Here is a 16552-nt window from a genome sequence, read left to right on the forward strand (position 1 = left end):
CAGTCTTGTCACTAAGAGAGCCTGGGTCACGGGAGATTATATACTGAAGATAGTCTCTAGCCCTGTCCAACACCTGTACATGTACTGTGCTATTCAGCCAGCACCACACTCAGATGGTCTCCATGGGATTTAGAGACAGTTACCTCCAAGCTAACGATTTTTCTGGTATGGGACAATTTTCTGCTACATAAACTACCTTTTCACTGCTTACCAAAAACTGAAGTTTAAATCTACTACTAAACTTAGCTAATAACTTAATTTTTGGTGATGCATGGAGCTGCACAAAATATATCAACTGAGCATCAGTATCCTCTCTGCACTTGTGTATTCATGCTGCTTCAGACTGCTTCCCAGTCAGGCTGTAGGGAGTGCATCATAAAAAAATAAATTATTCAATCTATATAAGGTTGTCACATAAAATAATTGGCATTACATAATTATCATCGTAGTTTTTCATATAATCTTTTCACTCTTTAGTGAGATCTCCAGTATTACTAAATTTAGAGATACTAGCCAAACAATACTATTTTGCAGACGAAAAAAAAGGTCGAAAGAGATCAAGCGATGTGACAAAGATTTGATGACAATTTATGGAAAACAACCCCCCCAAAAAATATCCTTCATTTTCAGTCATTTGCCTCAAATAAATGCTTTTTCATTTATTTTCTTCTTTCAAACAATTCTTTTACATCAATATACAAGTATTATGTCCTATTATGTATTTGCTACAGCATGCATAAAATTCTCTGTGAATACACCTTTATGATTAAGAAGGTGTAATTAATCTTAAGTAAAAGGCACAGTGGCTAAAAATCTACTTTTATTAACCAAATGCAATGCCTTAAATGAAGCATCTACAAAAAAAAAAAAAAGAGTTCTGCAATTGAATCATGGATGTCATCACAAAACTTTACCTTATAACAAGTAGTAATTATATTTTTAAACAATTCCAAGCAAGAACAAACATTTTGAAATTTAATTTACGAATTTTCTAACTTTAAAGATGCCGTGTATATATAATGTTGAAATTCAAATTGTTTCAGCCTTTCTTTAAACTTATTTCCAATCCTTCACAGTGCCAAATAAGTACATTTCTGTTTCTGCATGCGTACACACACATTTCAAATGTATAGGCAGGAAAAGTTAAGTGGCCAGTAATTTAAACAATGTAAATTGTATAAGAAACTTCAGTATATAAAAATGCAAAACCTTTGTATTTTAACCTTTCATCACTTGAGCTTTGCCAAAGACCACCTAAATACCATATTTTTATACCAGCTGTTTAACAACATATTTTTTTCTATGGTCTAATTTATTGTGCTTGTCTTTCCTGCCCTTTCATTCCCTCAAGTTAATGTGTTATTATTTCAGTTGCACAGCACAATACATAGTTGCAGAAAGTCATTATGCTGCAATCTAACAAAAATATGTTTTTGTACACTCTTATCTAATAATAAATGAGGACAACATGTGCCTGCATAGTTGGTAACCTTACAATAACACAACCTTTAATAAAGGTAACATACAATGTGAGACCTAGTCTAATAAGTCTGGTCTATACAGTTAAAATAAATAAATAAATAAATAAAATGAAGAAAACTAAAACAAAAAATAAATGCTAAATTCTTAAATATACTTCAGTGGCATTTTTATTGCCTAGAAACACTACGAAATGCAACAGCAAGTTTCTGTAAAACAGTCACTGTTAAAGTCGTAATGCCTGGTTCTTGGTCAACTGAAAAATCTGTGTAATATTGCACAGCGATCTTTCATCCTGATTTCCCAAGGAAACACTGCTTATGCAATGATGGTCTGTTTGCATACATTTCTTAATTTTTGTTTGTTGATTCCCTCTAAATAACTTCTGAACCTGTTAAAGAGTTTCAGCCACAGGGGACGAAGTGGCAACAGCCTCAGAGGTAATTATGCTTCTATACAGTTAATGAAAATACATTCAGTTATGAAAGAAAGAGAAAGCTTTCATAAAACCACTTCAGAAAATGCACAAGTACTAGATCAACTAGAGTGCCAGGAAACCCACAGGGGAGTAGAAGCCACAACAGATTGCCCCAGGTAGAAGGAGCTTGGGGAGTCAGCATGGAACAGGGGCTATCCACACAATTTTGATGCAGTGGCTGTTGGGGAGGGTAAGAAAATTTAGTGTTGTTAATAGCTCAGATACATGGTGTTTTTTGCCAGCTGACATCAGGATGAGGGAAAAACATCTAATTTCCTAGTTGAGATCTTGACTTTGGGTCCAGCACAGCTGGAGCACCTGGTCCAAAAGCCTCAGTCCTTGTCCCCAGAAGCATTATGTGGAGTAGGGCACTCTCCACAAGAGATACTTCTAGAGGTAGAGTATTGTCAAGAAAAAAGAAATTTTCCACTACTGCTACTAATAATACTCATTTGCGGCACACTGCTCAGAGACTATAGTGCTGTTAGAGAAGGATCCATGCCATATACTGCTATGATACAGCACCTGCTAGTAACTTGGCAGTCTGCACTAGCCTATGATTCCTTAGGTGATAACAATGGCTATCCCCACGGCCCATAAGTTTATATATAAATATATATATATATATATATATATATATATATAATCAAACTATAATAGAACGGATTTTCTATTTAATGTATTGTTTCAATTTATGGAATATTTTTTACCACCAAACTATATAGGTTCATACCCTATCAGTTATTCGCACCCTCCAAATCATTAACTAAATGAGAGCTTCTGGATAGCTGAGACTTACTCGACAGGACCACCTCACTGTTTCATGGCTTGGAAAACCTACTTTGCCTTTCTTATATGGTCCCAGAGCATATGAAAAACTTACTTTATGATTACTTTATGCTGTCTTGCTCAGATCAATGTATCTCACTAGAATGTAAGACACCGAATACCAACAGGGTAGGCACTGGAACCCAAATAATTACAAGCTGTCAAGTCTTTGCCACAAGCTTCAAATCCAAACTGAACTCTCAGCCTTCCTGAATACGAAGCCATCTCCACAGGGTGTACCACAAAAATGGGTTCAAGGTCATAACAGTTTGTTTACCACAGTTGTTTCAAATACGTTTATTTTTCTACCCATACTTCTGATTTTCATCCAAAAACAAAGGGAGTAGTCAAGGCCTATATAACTGAGGACAGTCCAAATCCTAAGTTTACAGGAAGGTTCTATTCCCACATGGTTTTTAAGTAATACTATTCACTTCTTAATACCTCTTTTTAGTTAGACTACAAAGTAAGCCCAGAGGCACAGAGGTGCATCATGATCCATCCAGATGCTAAAACACATTTGTGAGTCAACCTTTCCAAAACAGTACAAGGGTTTCAGAAAACTCAAGCTAAGTACTGAGAGAGTGTGCCACCTCTACAGAGCACTCTTGTGACTCACAGTTCACACACACAGAATACAAAAAAGCACCTTTTGTCGGATGATGTTTTTTCAAAGCATTTTTATAAACTGTCGAGTAAAAATGCTAACATTTCTTAAATATATTCTGATCATTATTAATTATACATGTTTTAATACAATACTATTAAATGTTTTATTTTTAATACAAACATTATTAATATATTCAATATTAATACTTATTAGTAAAGATTATTATCTATCTTTATTGTCTTTCTTTATTATCTACAAAGGAAATAACTGTATCCTCTTTTTCCCCCGCTCCGGGTGGCTGCATCATCTGAAAAGCTAACATCAGATTTCCTTTTACACCAATAAGACATTTTAAGACAATTTGAAATAGAAAACTTAAAATACTCATGCTAAGTTTGAAAAAAATGCAATATTCTGAGAAGCCTGCAGAAACAATACAAAATGAGATCCAACTAGGGTTAGAACAAAAAAAATTAAAAGTAGTGCATTTCATGCACAATATGAGACAGTCTTCCATAGTCTTAAGATTTAGATAAATAGGTACTCCCTTACTAGTAACAGACTGTTGATTAGCAGTTTGAAGTTTCTCAGTTTACTTGATTAAAGTTCCATAAAATGAGGAGTTTTGTTTTAAGACAATTGCTCAGTGAGACCTCTCACTTGTGTAACACACTGTTGAGAAATCACCAGGACTTGGGAGAACTAACACTTCTGTAATCCAATTCCTGTTTTGACATGCCTTGGAAAGCAAAATAATAAGGTGAAAGTTGTCTCTAGTTTACCGTACTATGGCTTGAAACAGCTCTCTGCTCAAAAAGTGGTTTTGAGCACTCCAGGAAAAAGCCAGAATATACAAGTCACTCTGTTCCACCTGAAATTTTACTTCCCCTCCAAATTTTTCAAGTTTGACATTAAATGATTTTATAGTCCACATGAGCTAATGCTCTTGTGGTTCACAGTAACCACAAAAGAATTACTGACACACGAGTCTTGTCTCCGTGGCATTCTCTTCACTAACTTTCTGTTCCTTTTAAGACCACAAGGACTACAAAGCTAAATTGAATGAGTAAGCCTTAACTTCAGCATGCCTACGTTCTAAGCACATCATCTTGTAAACTGAACATTACTTCAGTTGGGTTTTCCTGCTAATATACTTCATATGATTCTCTACCTCTCCTTTCAGGCAAGGAATAAAAATTCTTTTTGGTCCATTATGATGAGCCATGAACAAACACTGCCAGCAGTTGCTGCCATGGTGCTCCATTTAAGCATCTGTAGTAACACCCTGAAGTGGTTTGTGTATAACTAGAGGCATAGCTCAGAAGCCTTGTCTAAAGGTTAGGAGTACTCATCCAGATATAGTTCAACCACACCCACTGCTTCCACCTCTTAAGCAGATTATCCAGCCATTTCCAACTTCCCTGCTGAAACTGGACCTTTGTAAATACTGATGAGCAGCGTGCAGGGACAGAACAGCAGCAGAGCATTTGAATCTGATTAGAATGTCACCACCTGACTCCTAACCTTTGCTGCAAGAATGACTTATAGATTTTGTATTAGCAGCATGGCCAAATAGCACTTACCATACACAGAGATGACACCCATTTCATCTGTAATGTTGTGAAAAATCAATACTATAAAATTAATAAGGTTTAGATGGTGATGATAGTTGAGGCTACGCACCTAAGGTATTTTGTTGTTGTTGTTTCTGACTGTTTTCAATACCATTTGCAATGTCTCTTCAGGTTAAAGTATTTCTCTAACTAGATAACTAACAAGGTTTTTAAAAAGTACATCCTCAATACCATTGCCAGCTTATTCAAATCTAATTCATTATGAATCCATATGCATCTTAGTTTTAAGTTTCCTTGTCAGATGTATAAAAATGTAGATTAAACCTAAAAAATGAAAAAAAAAAAAGAGAAAAAAATGAGGAAATGTTTTCCTCTATTTCTAAACACCAAGGCTTTATTTGTAATACGTTAGGATTTTATTTACTGATTTATTTTCTTCAATAAATTTGTAATCCCATCTTTTATTCCAGATTTTCTCTAAAATGTTTGCAAACATCTTTATAAATCATCATTGTTACAACTGAGAATTAGCTAGTCAATAAATAACACACATCAGAACTACTCCATTCCACAGCATTTAATATTGCTAATATTAAATGAAGTATTTATTACATCTATAACTGTATGCAGAGAAAAGATAACATTCACTTACATAGACTGTTCAGACAGTTAGCTTTATCCTAACCCTTGAAGGTGCTTAAGGGATTATTCCAGACCTTGAAATATATTGTTTATTTTTAATTTACAGTTAGACTAGTCATATGTCTCAGTATCATATACTTAATTACCTGGCTTAATACACAACCATAACAGCAGACACATCGCACACATATATAGTAAAATATTAGTTAATGTTGAATTAAATATATTTCCCCCCCCTTTTTTTTTTAATATATGGAAACTTTCACTTGTCATAGAATATATGAATATATTCATGAATACACAAATGTAACAACTACTTTATATCAACAGCTCTATATAATGAATATTCCTGGGAATTAACATAAAAATAATTTAACTAAGCTGCAGGAGATATTTTAAGATAAGGCATAATATAATTACTCATTTAGATGCACTGGCAAAGTAAGTTGAGAAGTAAAAAAAAAGAAAAGAGAGACTGTAAAGACTTTTAGACTTGCTGACATGATTATTTTCCAGACGAGTGACCTATATATACAGAAAACAGTGTTTCTACAACAGAGTTGCACAGTGCATTTATTCCATTGAAGTTTCCAAATGTTTTCCTCCCTAATTCATCAGTTTGTTCTAAGCAGATTAGACAGAAACCTCATTCTCTACCCCCTCTAAACACTGACTGCAAACATACAAACATGGAGCTACATCAATGTCACTGTCTGCTCCAGTGATAAATGCTGTCCAATTTCTTTGTCTAGAATATAATTAAAAATAGAAGTATTGGAGACCAGTGAGTTAAACAATCCAAACTATATGTCAGGTACATTAGTGTTACCATTACATATACCAGTCTTCACTATAGTAGTGTACACAGTGTAGTACAAGTCTTTGACTGGATGTTTATTTTAGTTCCAAATTGATGGTAGTGCCTTCCTGTATTTTCAGTGTCCATCCCCATTCACTCATTTCTATTCTGTTTCTTAACTTGACAACTGCTTAGAAACTGTACTATGCAGTACAGTTCAGAACACTTTAACTTTGTTGTTGAGGTTTGTTTTTACACTTAAAGTACGAAGACTTTTTAATTGAAGGTGGAAAGAGGTTGATCAGTTACTCACAGTCTCTCCAGGGATCTCAGCCCAAAGAAAGAGCCATTCTTCAACCATAGGATCTTGTTGTTACTCAGAATCCTAGAAGAAGTCAGGAAAGAATTTGGTTAATAGAACATGATAATTCCACTGATTAAAAACATGTAATTATAGTAAATGACTGCTCTGTAAAATACTAATCACAAAATTCTGTGCCTCATTTGCATTTTCCCATCATAGCAGTAAATAAAGATTACTATTTCCTTCAGTTTCTTATTTATTAAAAGAAAGCATATTCAAGAAATATGTCAACAAATGAACTTTGGCTACGACTTGTAAAGTATAATATCGATGTGTCCCCACATCACTAGTAGATTCAAAATTACTACTGGCAAAGATATTTGCTGGACTTCCCAGTCAACAAAAAGGCTGATGAAGCAAGGGAGATGTTAAAAACTGTTCCCTTAAACTAGAAGATCTGCTGTAACAGATCTACCAGCCCTAACCTGTTCTCTTAAATGCTGAGGTAGAAAACAGAAAATATTTTCTTTTCACCTTCTATAGAAGAGGGTAAAAAAAAAAAAAAAAAAAAAAAAGGACTGAAAAAAAGGACTTCTACCACAAAAATAGGCTTAGTCAGAAATGCTTTCCTCTTGCAACCTCTATACAGTAGAAATTCAGTAACGCAGCTAAGTTTGTCCCATTCACAACCATCAAGTACACATGCAAAGTGACCCTACATACAAGCTATTGAAGAATTTGTCTATTTTTCCTCTGTTGATGTCGCAAGAGGCCCTAATTTAGTGATTTTTTCACTGCAATATTTTCCTGTCTATTTCAGAAGCAATACAATACAAATACGTAGTCATTCTGAAGATGTTACCTATTAAAACCTTACAATATAAAGAAGTGCAATTTGTTTTGGAAGCTCAAGAAAATTTTTTTTTTAAAGAATGGTTATACAATGTGCAGAAGAAACTTCTGTCTCTTAACAAATCTTATTCCACCTGCTGTAAAAAAGAAATATTTTCATGTAACATTTACAATAAGTTATAGAAGAGCACAAAGTCCATTTCAAAATAAGAGAGAGACATTGCTTATCATAAGGCTAGAAACCAAATGTCAGAAGAAATCTTATGCTCATAACTAGCAAGCTTGAGACTTTGTGAACCAACATTTTGCTTTTTTTCTAAAGTTTTAAAATTATGCGTTGCACAAGACTATCTTAACTTGTCTGGCTCTTAGTATTTCTTATTACATATAAACAGTAAGTGCTTTACCCAAGCATATGCATATTACATAATTTTTTAAGTTTAGATGCAAACAACAACACGTTAATACTGATACTGAAACAAAGTATAATTTATGTAGAAAAATATTGTTATGTTAGTAAGATTTGGAGATTTTTTTCAAGTTATTTGTAAAGTTCACCAGTAAACATATACATATAGTTTGATGGCCCACTGCCAGAGGATATGAAGAACAGAGCAATTCAGCTCTGAGCTAGGAGCTAATCTGTGTGTTACACTCTGGTGTGACTGAATGAACTTGTGCAGCAACATGACTCATTACCCAGAACCAGGCACTATAACATACACGTGGCAATTTGGGATCAGTCATGAACAATTAAACCCAGGTATCTGAAAGCATGCAGATTCCCGTGTTTACAACAAAAAACAGCTATGCTCCAATATACACACAGTATACTGTCATGATCTAAGAAAGTGCACATCTCGTAAGATCTGCTTTCTACTTTTCAGATAAAAAAATCATATGTACGACATTAAGTATTTCTCTAATCTAACTCTTTAGGAAAGTCTTAGCAATGTATTTCAGCAACAACATAATGAAAGATCAAAAATGGATTCAATTTGTCTTATTTGTCAGATTTTCTGAATTTTTTTATTTTTTTTTAGGTGCCCACACTAGACTAAATTTGGTAATTGTTTTAAAATTATAAATGTATTTACATTTTCCAGTTTAGATATTAAGTTTTATATTATTTTATTCTGTTCTTTCCTCGATCTTATCTTCGGAGGCTGCACAGAACTTGGATCAGTGAAGAAAAATAAAGTCCCAAAATTTAAATTGGCTAGGCTTGGAAAGACTAATATCTCAAATTCCACATATTGGGTCATTTAGTTATATACTGTGTTACAAAGAGACCATCTCTGAGGCCTATTACAATGACATTAGATATAAATATTATATTTGGACTGTTCTGCAAAGCCTGATTCACAAAGATACGTGCACTTCAGAACTCTCATCTGGCTTAGATACAACTATTTCTGTCTTTGAAAGATGTTCACGGTGCCAATTTGTTTTTCCACTCTTCTGTTCATTATGCCTAGAAAAAGAGGGCAGTCTGAACATGGCTGGCAAGTCCACAAAAATCCCACAAGTGAGCAGCACACAAGTCTCCTACTCCACCTCTGGGTCTCCTGCCCTATGGCCCCAGTAAGTAGACTGAAAGCAGCATCTTTTATCCACATAAAACAAACTCCTAGAAATTACAGAGAACTATCTAAATAATAATAAATTACAAGATTAAACAGAACACTTGGTTTATAAACAGAACAGTCAGTAAAAACAGCTCATCCTCTGCAATACTGCCATCTCATTTAGTCACAATTTTGTTTTTCTGAAGAAGAAATTCTTGAAAAATAGACACCACAAAATTAAAAAATATCATGGAATTTAACTACATAAATTTGCGTTTCTGAACTAACTCTTTCAGATCTTTATACCGTACTTTCACAGAGACTTTCACACAGAGATCAGGTTTCGAAACTTAGGTTTCCTTCAGGGCCTTCTCTTCTCTACACTGCCAACTAAAATGGAGGTTTTATAAACACAGTAGTATGAACATCATAGTTAAAATACAATTGTTTTACTGTTCAGAATATGAAAGGATCGTGGCTTTAGAGAACCTAGCATTCCTATAAGGTCTGTGGGGAAAAAAAATATATATTCTTCTCTAACAATTAATATGTTATCTACATTTCATTGAGATGGTTTGTTACATGGGAATTATCCACCTGCTTTTAATTAGCTTCAGTGATGTCCAAAACCTTGCAATGGGCTGTTATCAGAATGGATTTGATTTGCACTAAAAACGAGTTCTGTGAATACAATGAACAATTTCACTGGAAAACTTGAATCACATTACTTTTGTACAGTTATGAATCACGTCTTAAACTTTCCATGCAATTCATAACATTCTTCCCCTTCTGAGAACATGCTGTGGAAAGGGGCTAGAAGGGAGGAAAATGTTTGTACACTGTTCAGTATACAAACACAAAAATGAGGCTAACTACAGATGATGAAAAGAAACCCTTTCAAGTAATCAATACCTGGTTACATTGTAGCTCTTACTCTTGATGCTGAAATTACACTGAATAGTTTTGTATATTACTCTTTAGAAAAATAGCTGAATGGACGTGAAAAATATGAATTATAACTTAACAAGTCAGGTATCTCTTTTCCCTTAAACACAGTTTAGTCACCCGCATACAGGAAGATGCTTGCAATTAGAGACCTGCAGAAATTTTGCAAGGAAAAAAAATAGAGACATGAAGAACATCCTTTTCACATACTTACAGACACAAAGGTTTATTGGATAAACACATCGAAACTTCACGCATTTGATTTTTGGATAGCTTATACAGTAATTACAACTTCGAGATGTAAAAGTACTTTTAACCACATCAGAAAATTAATCATTTATTTTAATAAAAGATGAAATGTAATTTTGATTTTTAGAACAAATCACTGCTGTGCACACATTAAGTATTTCTCACATTTTATTCATTCACAGCATTTTCACTTCGCCTTATTTTTTTCTCCCTGTGCTAATTGAATCATAGTGATAAAATAAATATTGCTATACATTGCAGCTAGGCAGCTGGTTTAAATAATTACCAGTTTCCAGCCACGTGTTAAACATTTTAAAATGTGAGATTCTTATTATGAGGAGAGAAACGCTAAGAAAATGAACACTCTTTATTCCAGTGAAAGTTATTTTCCTAAACCAAATTCCATTCAATGTTTTACTTTTCTTTTTAAAAATAAATAAATAAATCATTTCCTGGAGAAGAAACCTTTTGAGAAGGTATTATTTTAGAGTTCAGTGTCCTTGCAATATATATAATGATCCAAACCCCAAGTAACTGGGACCTAAAATGCAAACTAAATAAATCAGATGATGGTACTCAGTCCTAGCTCTCATGAAAACCATCTATCTAAGATACTATTGGCGAGCACCATTCCCCTGATCAGACACATTACTGACCTGCCACCTCACTTCATTAATCCCTTTGTAACTTATGTCTCCTTCTCCCAAGATGCTTGGGGGCATGTTTGCCCCAGGGACCACATCCAGAAGACAGTAACTCTACACCAGGTTTGTCCTTTCCCACCCTGTGGAGCTGTTCCCACAGGCTCTGAAGCCTTCAAACACTCTCTCATGACCTATAGCTCAGGCTATACCCTAGAGCATGTAATCCATACGTCACGCAAACACACCTCTCTGGTGGGCTGCAACACAGGCTGTGGGCTATTTCATTCATACCACACTGGAAACCAACCAGCCTCACATCCGCAGCAGTGCTGCTTATCTGGAAGACTTGAGGGCGGTGGAGATAGAGATCCAAAGCCTCAAGTATCTGCTATGAGATAACTAGTCCAAAGAAGTGTGAATATTAGGCAATTTTCCATTTGTCCTTTTCACCTATATAAAGGTAGAAGGTTGCAAGGCAGGTTCATATTTAAATAGCAGCTTTTTTTTTCTTTCCCCTCTTCTTTGGAGGAAATGACTATGGTGAACAAACATATAAGTTCTTGATATTCAAGGCAAATATGAATGTATTTACAAACACATATCTAACTGCATATACTTGCTACCTTTAGGAATTTGCTAGGCAGCATCACAGAGAAACCAAGAGAGCACAAATAGAATTCTCTCAGAAAAAAAAGAAGTGGGGTTATTATGATAAGGTGCTGGTCTGATGTTTTCTGAATGCCTACAGAGACCAAATTATGCCCTGCTCTCACAAACCAATATCCCCAAACTATTCCAGCAGCAGCCACAGAACAAACAGAACAGTTGTGGTATTTTCAGCTTGTGCATTCTATGACTACATGAGCATTACTGCATAAAGAGGGCCAGGGATCATTCCCTGAGGCTATGCTGCACCAACTACATGGCTCCTGGCCTTAGACCTCCTCTTGGCCCCTTCTGGTGTTCAAATGATCCTAACACAAGGCATCGGTTGTTCAGAGTATCTGAAAGAGCATGGATGGAATTGCCATAGGGAATCAGAACAGCGTTCTGAAGCATGATGTATGTTACGGAGGTGTGTGGCTTGCCTGGGACAGAAGATTGTTTGCCAATGGAAAGCCTGCTGGAACAGGGCTGGAGAATTGTGTGGGACAGTCTCAAACTTGCCCTTTTTGGGTAGAACATTGACATGAACATTTTCCAGCATAGTGCTGCCTGACAAGGACCAAATCATGCCAAAGAGCATGCTAACAACCGAGAAGTAGACAGTCAATGAGCCATTGCTTCCACTTATGTTCTTCTTTATTAGTGCCGACATACCTAAAAGTATTAATTGTTCTAATGGGCTACAACCCATTTCTCTGAACTCCTTTCTAGTCCTCCTTTAGAATTAATCAAACAAAAATCATATCAGTTTCCTTAAATGGTTTCATGACTTTTGCTTTCATGAAACTATGAAAAGTGCAAAGATGTAATCCTGAGCAACAAAGTCTTATTCAGGTATAAAACGTGCTACAATTAGATAATCTACTGTAGTATTTCAAGATTTGTCAAACAAAAATTCTCAGTCATAATGCAAACAAACTTCAACTTACAACCCCTCAAGCAAAGAGAAATAATCTTTATATCATGCCCTCAATGTCAATGGACTGGGTTCACTCAATATAATAAACAAATTCCACAGATGAGGCCTTTTCAGTGAGACCAATGTCACATCCCAAAGAGCATGAACTCATGCAGTAGTGAATCCCACAGAAAAAGCATCTCTCTGATAACCATACCCAGAAAGACAAAACATTAGATGGAGCCTGCAGTTCCCAAATGCATACTGAACAGAGAAGGAAGAGTTACTTAAAATATGCATTTCCTCTGATAATTTTCCCAGAGAATAAAAAATAAATAATAAAAACTTCACTTTAAAAAAAGTCAATTACATTGGATTTCTGCTGGGCAGCCCAGGAACTAGTTCAGACCAGACTTGACCCAGTTCTGCATCTAGCTGATGGATGAGCTGAACAACCAATGTTCAGCTCATGACCCCCTCTGAACTCCTTTCTTTAAGGTCCATTCCAACACCAGCTGAAGGTACACCAAAGTACCACAGGAAAGAGCAACCACTCCTGCCCCTGCTGTGCACTTCCTCTTAATTTCTGTTGTTTTTTTCCTCCCCCAACTTCTTAGATAAAAAGTGTGCTAGATGGATATCCAAGATAATTGACAGAAGATAGAAAGCTCAGTCCATTAAGACTGTACATCTGGGACCTCTGCATTGGGTTGCGTTGAAGAAATTGTTTTTTTAAATTTTACAGCTTCTCTTACATACTAACTTCAGTTCAAGCAGAATAGAACAACTTTTTTATATAATCTATACAAGCACTAATAATAATTCCTTCAGATGAAACTGATAACAGTTGAAATGTAACAGTCTAAGCTGTTTCTTCTCTTTACAGTCATTATGTGATCAGATACAAAAGGAGTGTGTGCATACATCCCATAAAATGTGAGAACAGTACTTCATTTCTTTATGGTATCAGAATAAGACTGGAATTGTTTATATTGAAATACCACAGTGCAAAATGATAAATTATTTTTAAGGTTTTGAAATCCTCCTCGGTAAACCAGAATATTGTTTATTCCCACAACACGCATAATTCATTGAGAGCTGCACCATAAAAACAAATTGGGAAGGAGTTTGCACGAGAAAAATGGTAAGAATTAAAAAAAAAAAAAAAGACTTTTTTGTCTTTTTGTACTGCATATGTAGAGACGTACAGAGCTATCATAAAGTACCATTAGTAATTGCACTTTTTTTTCCTCTGAACTGAAGACCACAACTAAGCTACTACCTAAGATTTCAGTAAGTTCATAATAATAAAGGTATATTGGGAGGAAAGTTGTAGAACAGTAACAAAACAGATTGAACACGTGAAAAGAGAAAAATGCCTGATGAACAGTGCTGACAGCTCACCAGATGAATGGGGTGTGGCAGACACCTGCACATTCTAATAACCAAACAGAAAGGAGGAAAAACTTGTAAAATGAGAAAGGTATTTATCAGTTCATTATCAGTCACTATCTGTGTACTTAAAACTTAAGACAGTAATTCATAGTGCCTGCATTTGAGAATACCCAAATTTAAAAAAGCATCAAGAGAAGTTATCAGAATACTACAGATGTGTATAATAGTCTCAAGCAACACATTCCTCCCTAAGGTGATTGTGGTCTATCGTATTGTTTTTCAAAATAAACTAAATCTGTTTTCAACATTCTTAACAGGGGTCATACAAAAATGCTACAGCACATAACACAAAGTAGTCATTTAACACCCTAATTCCAGTTGGTTTTATTCCAGCGTATTCCAGCTGTCAAGCAATCAGCTTTAATTTACTTGCAGCATAACCAGTCCCAACCACTGGAGAAATAAGAAAATTTTCAAAATAACCTTAAAGATAAGTAGTGTGCTACCAGTGGTGAAAAAAATAATAATAATGAAAAGATATAGCCAAAGCAGTAACAATATACTAATTATCCATCTAATTAGAACAGTGGCAGTTGAAAGATATTTCCAGAGCCTGACACTATGTGATGATAGCAAAAGAAGTGATAGAACTATAAACACTGAGATATCTATTTCTAGATAATTATTTGAATGAAAGTCCCCCCAAAAGTGCAAGAAAATGCTAATAGTCCATCATACATTTGATAGAATGTAGTAGGAGAAACTATAGCACTCATAATATGAGGCTCATAATATGACCGATCATATTATAGCAATACAATATTGCTTTTGAGGAAAATCACTGTTCAATAGCCTCACATTTAGTAAATCAAAATAAAAGGTGAAACTTATTTTTGTTTCTTCTGTTCTTACTGGTGGCTTTTCATCAACAGTCCTCTTGGGTGATATAAGAGGCTGCCAGGTCACACTCAAAATAACAAAGCCAGAGTTCTTGCATAAATCATCAGAGCAACTGATTTAATTGACTAAAAACATATTCAACAGCATTTTTGTGTAAACAACATCATAATCCAAACAGTAAAACAAACTATCGTCATCACAAACAGGATACACAATTTATGCTCTCCCTGGTTCAGTGGGATTAATGTATTAAGGAAAAGAAAGTAGGAAGGTCATTCTTGACAAGAAATCTTAATATGATTTTGTAACAGTGGGGGAGCTAAAGAGCTCCCAGCTTTTGAAACAAGCTCCCTTCACAAAAAGGTGATATTAATTAACCGAATGGGAAAAGAAGCAGCAGGAATCAAAGCATTACTAGGAGGACAGTAAGCACTTCAGAAAAGAAGTATGATTGTCTATTTTATGGTGTTTTTTTTTTGTCAAGCACTGGCAAATTTCTGAAATAAATGATCCTCTTAAGTAAAGCATTTTTTTTCCATAAAACCTAGGATGAAAAGATCATATCTATAGATCAGTGAAAACCTAAAGCATTCTACAGCAATTCTACAGTTAAAGTTCAATTAACTGTATTCAAGGAATTCAACGCCTAAAAATTTATTTCATTAGTGGGTAACTGTAGAAACAGGTTTGACAAAATAAGCAGCACACAGAATAGAAGTGTGCAGTCCTATTTCACTGAAATCATGGAAAAACTGAATTTCTGAGGATATAAAAAACAGGATGAATCATTACTATTTTACTACAGCATATTATAACATCATTAAACTGTCTAGATAAATCTTGCTTTAAGAATTTTTTATCTCAGTGCAGATAACTTTTCAAAATGTGATTTTGAAAAAAAAAAAAAAGATCTTTTGATAAGACAGCATTTCCACTATACCTTTTGAAAAACAGTGAACTTTTGGACTATGCTGCTACACCTATCACATGCACAGTCTTTAGTCAAGAGATACTTATGTGTGTTTAACTTTCAATGATGAGTCTTACTGAGTCTAGCAGAATTACTCATATGAATTAAATTTATGTGCCTTAGTTTCTGAAGATCAAAGATTCTACTCTCAACATTTTCCTTGGAGAAAGAGAGGAATTGTTCAAAACTATCTCTACAATGAGAAGGAAATTCTTACATCTGAATTTTCAGTAACACACTTTCTGAAAGCATATGTAGGCATGACAGCATGGGTCTTCCTGGTTTTGCCTTTGACTCCTCGCATAGGCTTTTTTAAAAAAAAAAAAAAAATATATATATATGCAAACACAAACGTATATATACACATAAAATGCGTTTTTAATTGAAAAAATTAAGACTAATAGAAAATAAATCTCAGTTCTTCACTGAATATCATGAAAATCATTTCAGTATGCTCAGCACCATGTAGATAGACAAGAGCCTGAGAAGCCTACCTTTCTCCTCTAGGACAGGAAATCCTACACATTTCAGTGGGCCAAGGAGTTCATTTAGGATTCCCATTTTTAAAATGGTGTGAAAGTTACTGCAAGTAATTAGCCAGGGTGATTCATTGTAAGGTCACCATGCAGCTTATTCAAATAACCATCAGCATCCCAATCTGCCTTGCAGCTGAGCAAAACCTGTTCCTTTACATTAGCTATAATGAATTTGGGTAGTTTTACTCTTCAAATAAATTCTGAATCCTTGTTTA

At 34.8% G+C, this 16552-nt stretch overlaps 1 protein-coding gene across 4 annotated transcripts in view; it reads right to left on the minus strand.

The window, feature by feature from the left end:
- LOC121073016 (adhesion G protein-coupled receptor A3-like) overlaps window positions 1–16552 on the minus strand; it is a 279022-nt gene that overhangs the window by 228065 nt on the left and 34405 nt on the right. For all 4 annotated transcript variants that reach the window (XM_040563482.1, XM_040563481.1, XM_040563483.1 and 1 more), the window contains one exon: window positions 6724–6795. In XM_040563482.1, coding sequence (XP_040419416.1) covers window positions 6724–6795 — 72 coding nt within the window. Of the gene's footprint in view, window positions 1–6723; window positions 6796–16552 lie in introns of those variants that run through there.

Source organism: Cygnus olor, chromosome 7, assembly GCF_009769625.2.
Source record: "Cygnus olor isolate bCygOlo1 chromosome 7, bCygOlo1.pri.v2, whole genome shotgun sequence".
Lineage (NCBI taxonomy): Eukaryota > Metazoa > Chordata > Aves > Anseriformes > Anatidae > Cygnus > Cygnus olor.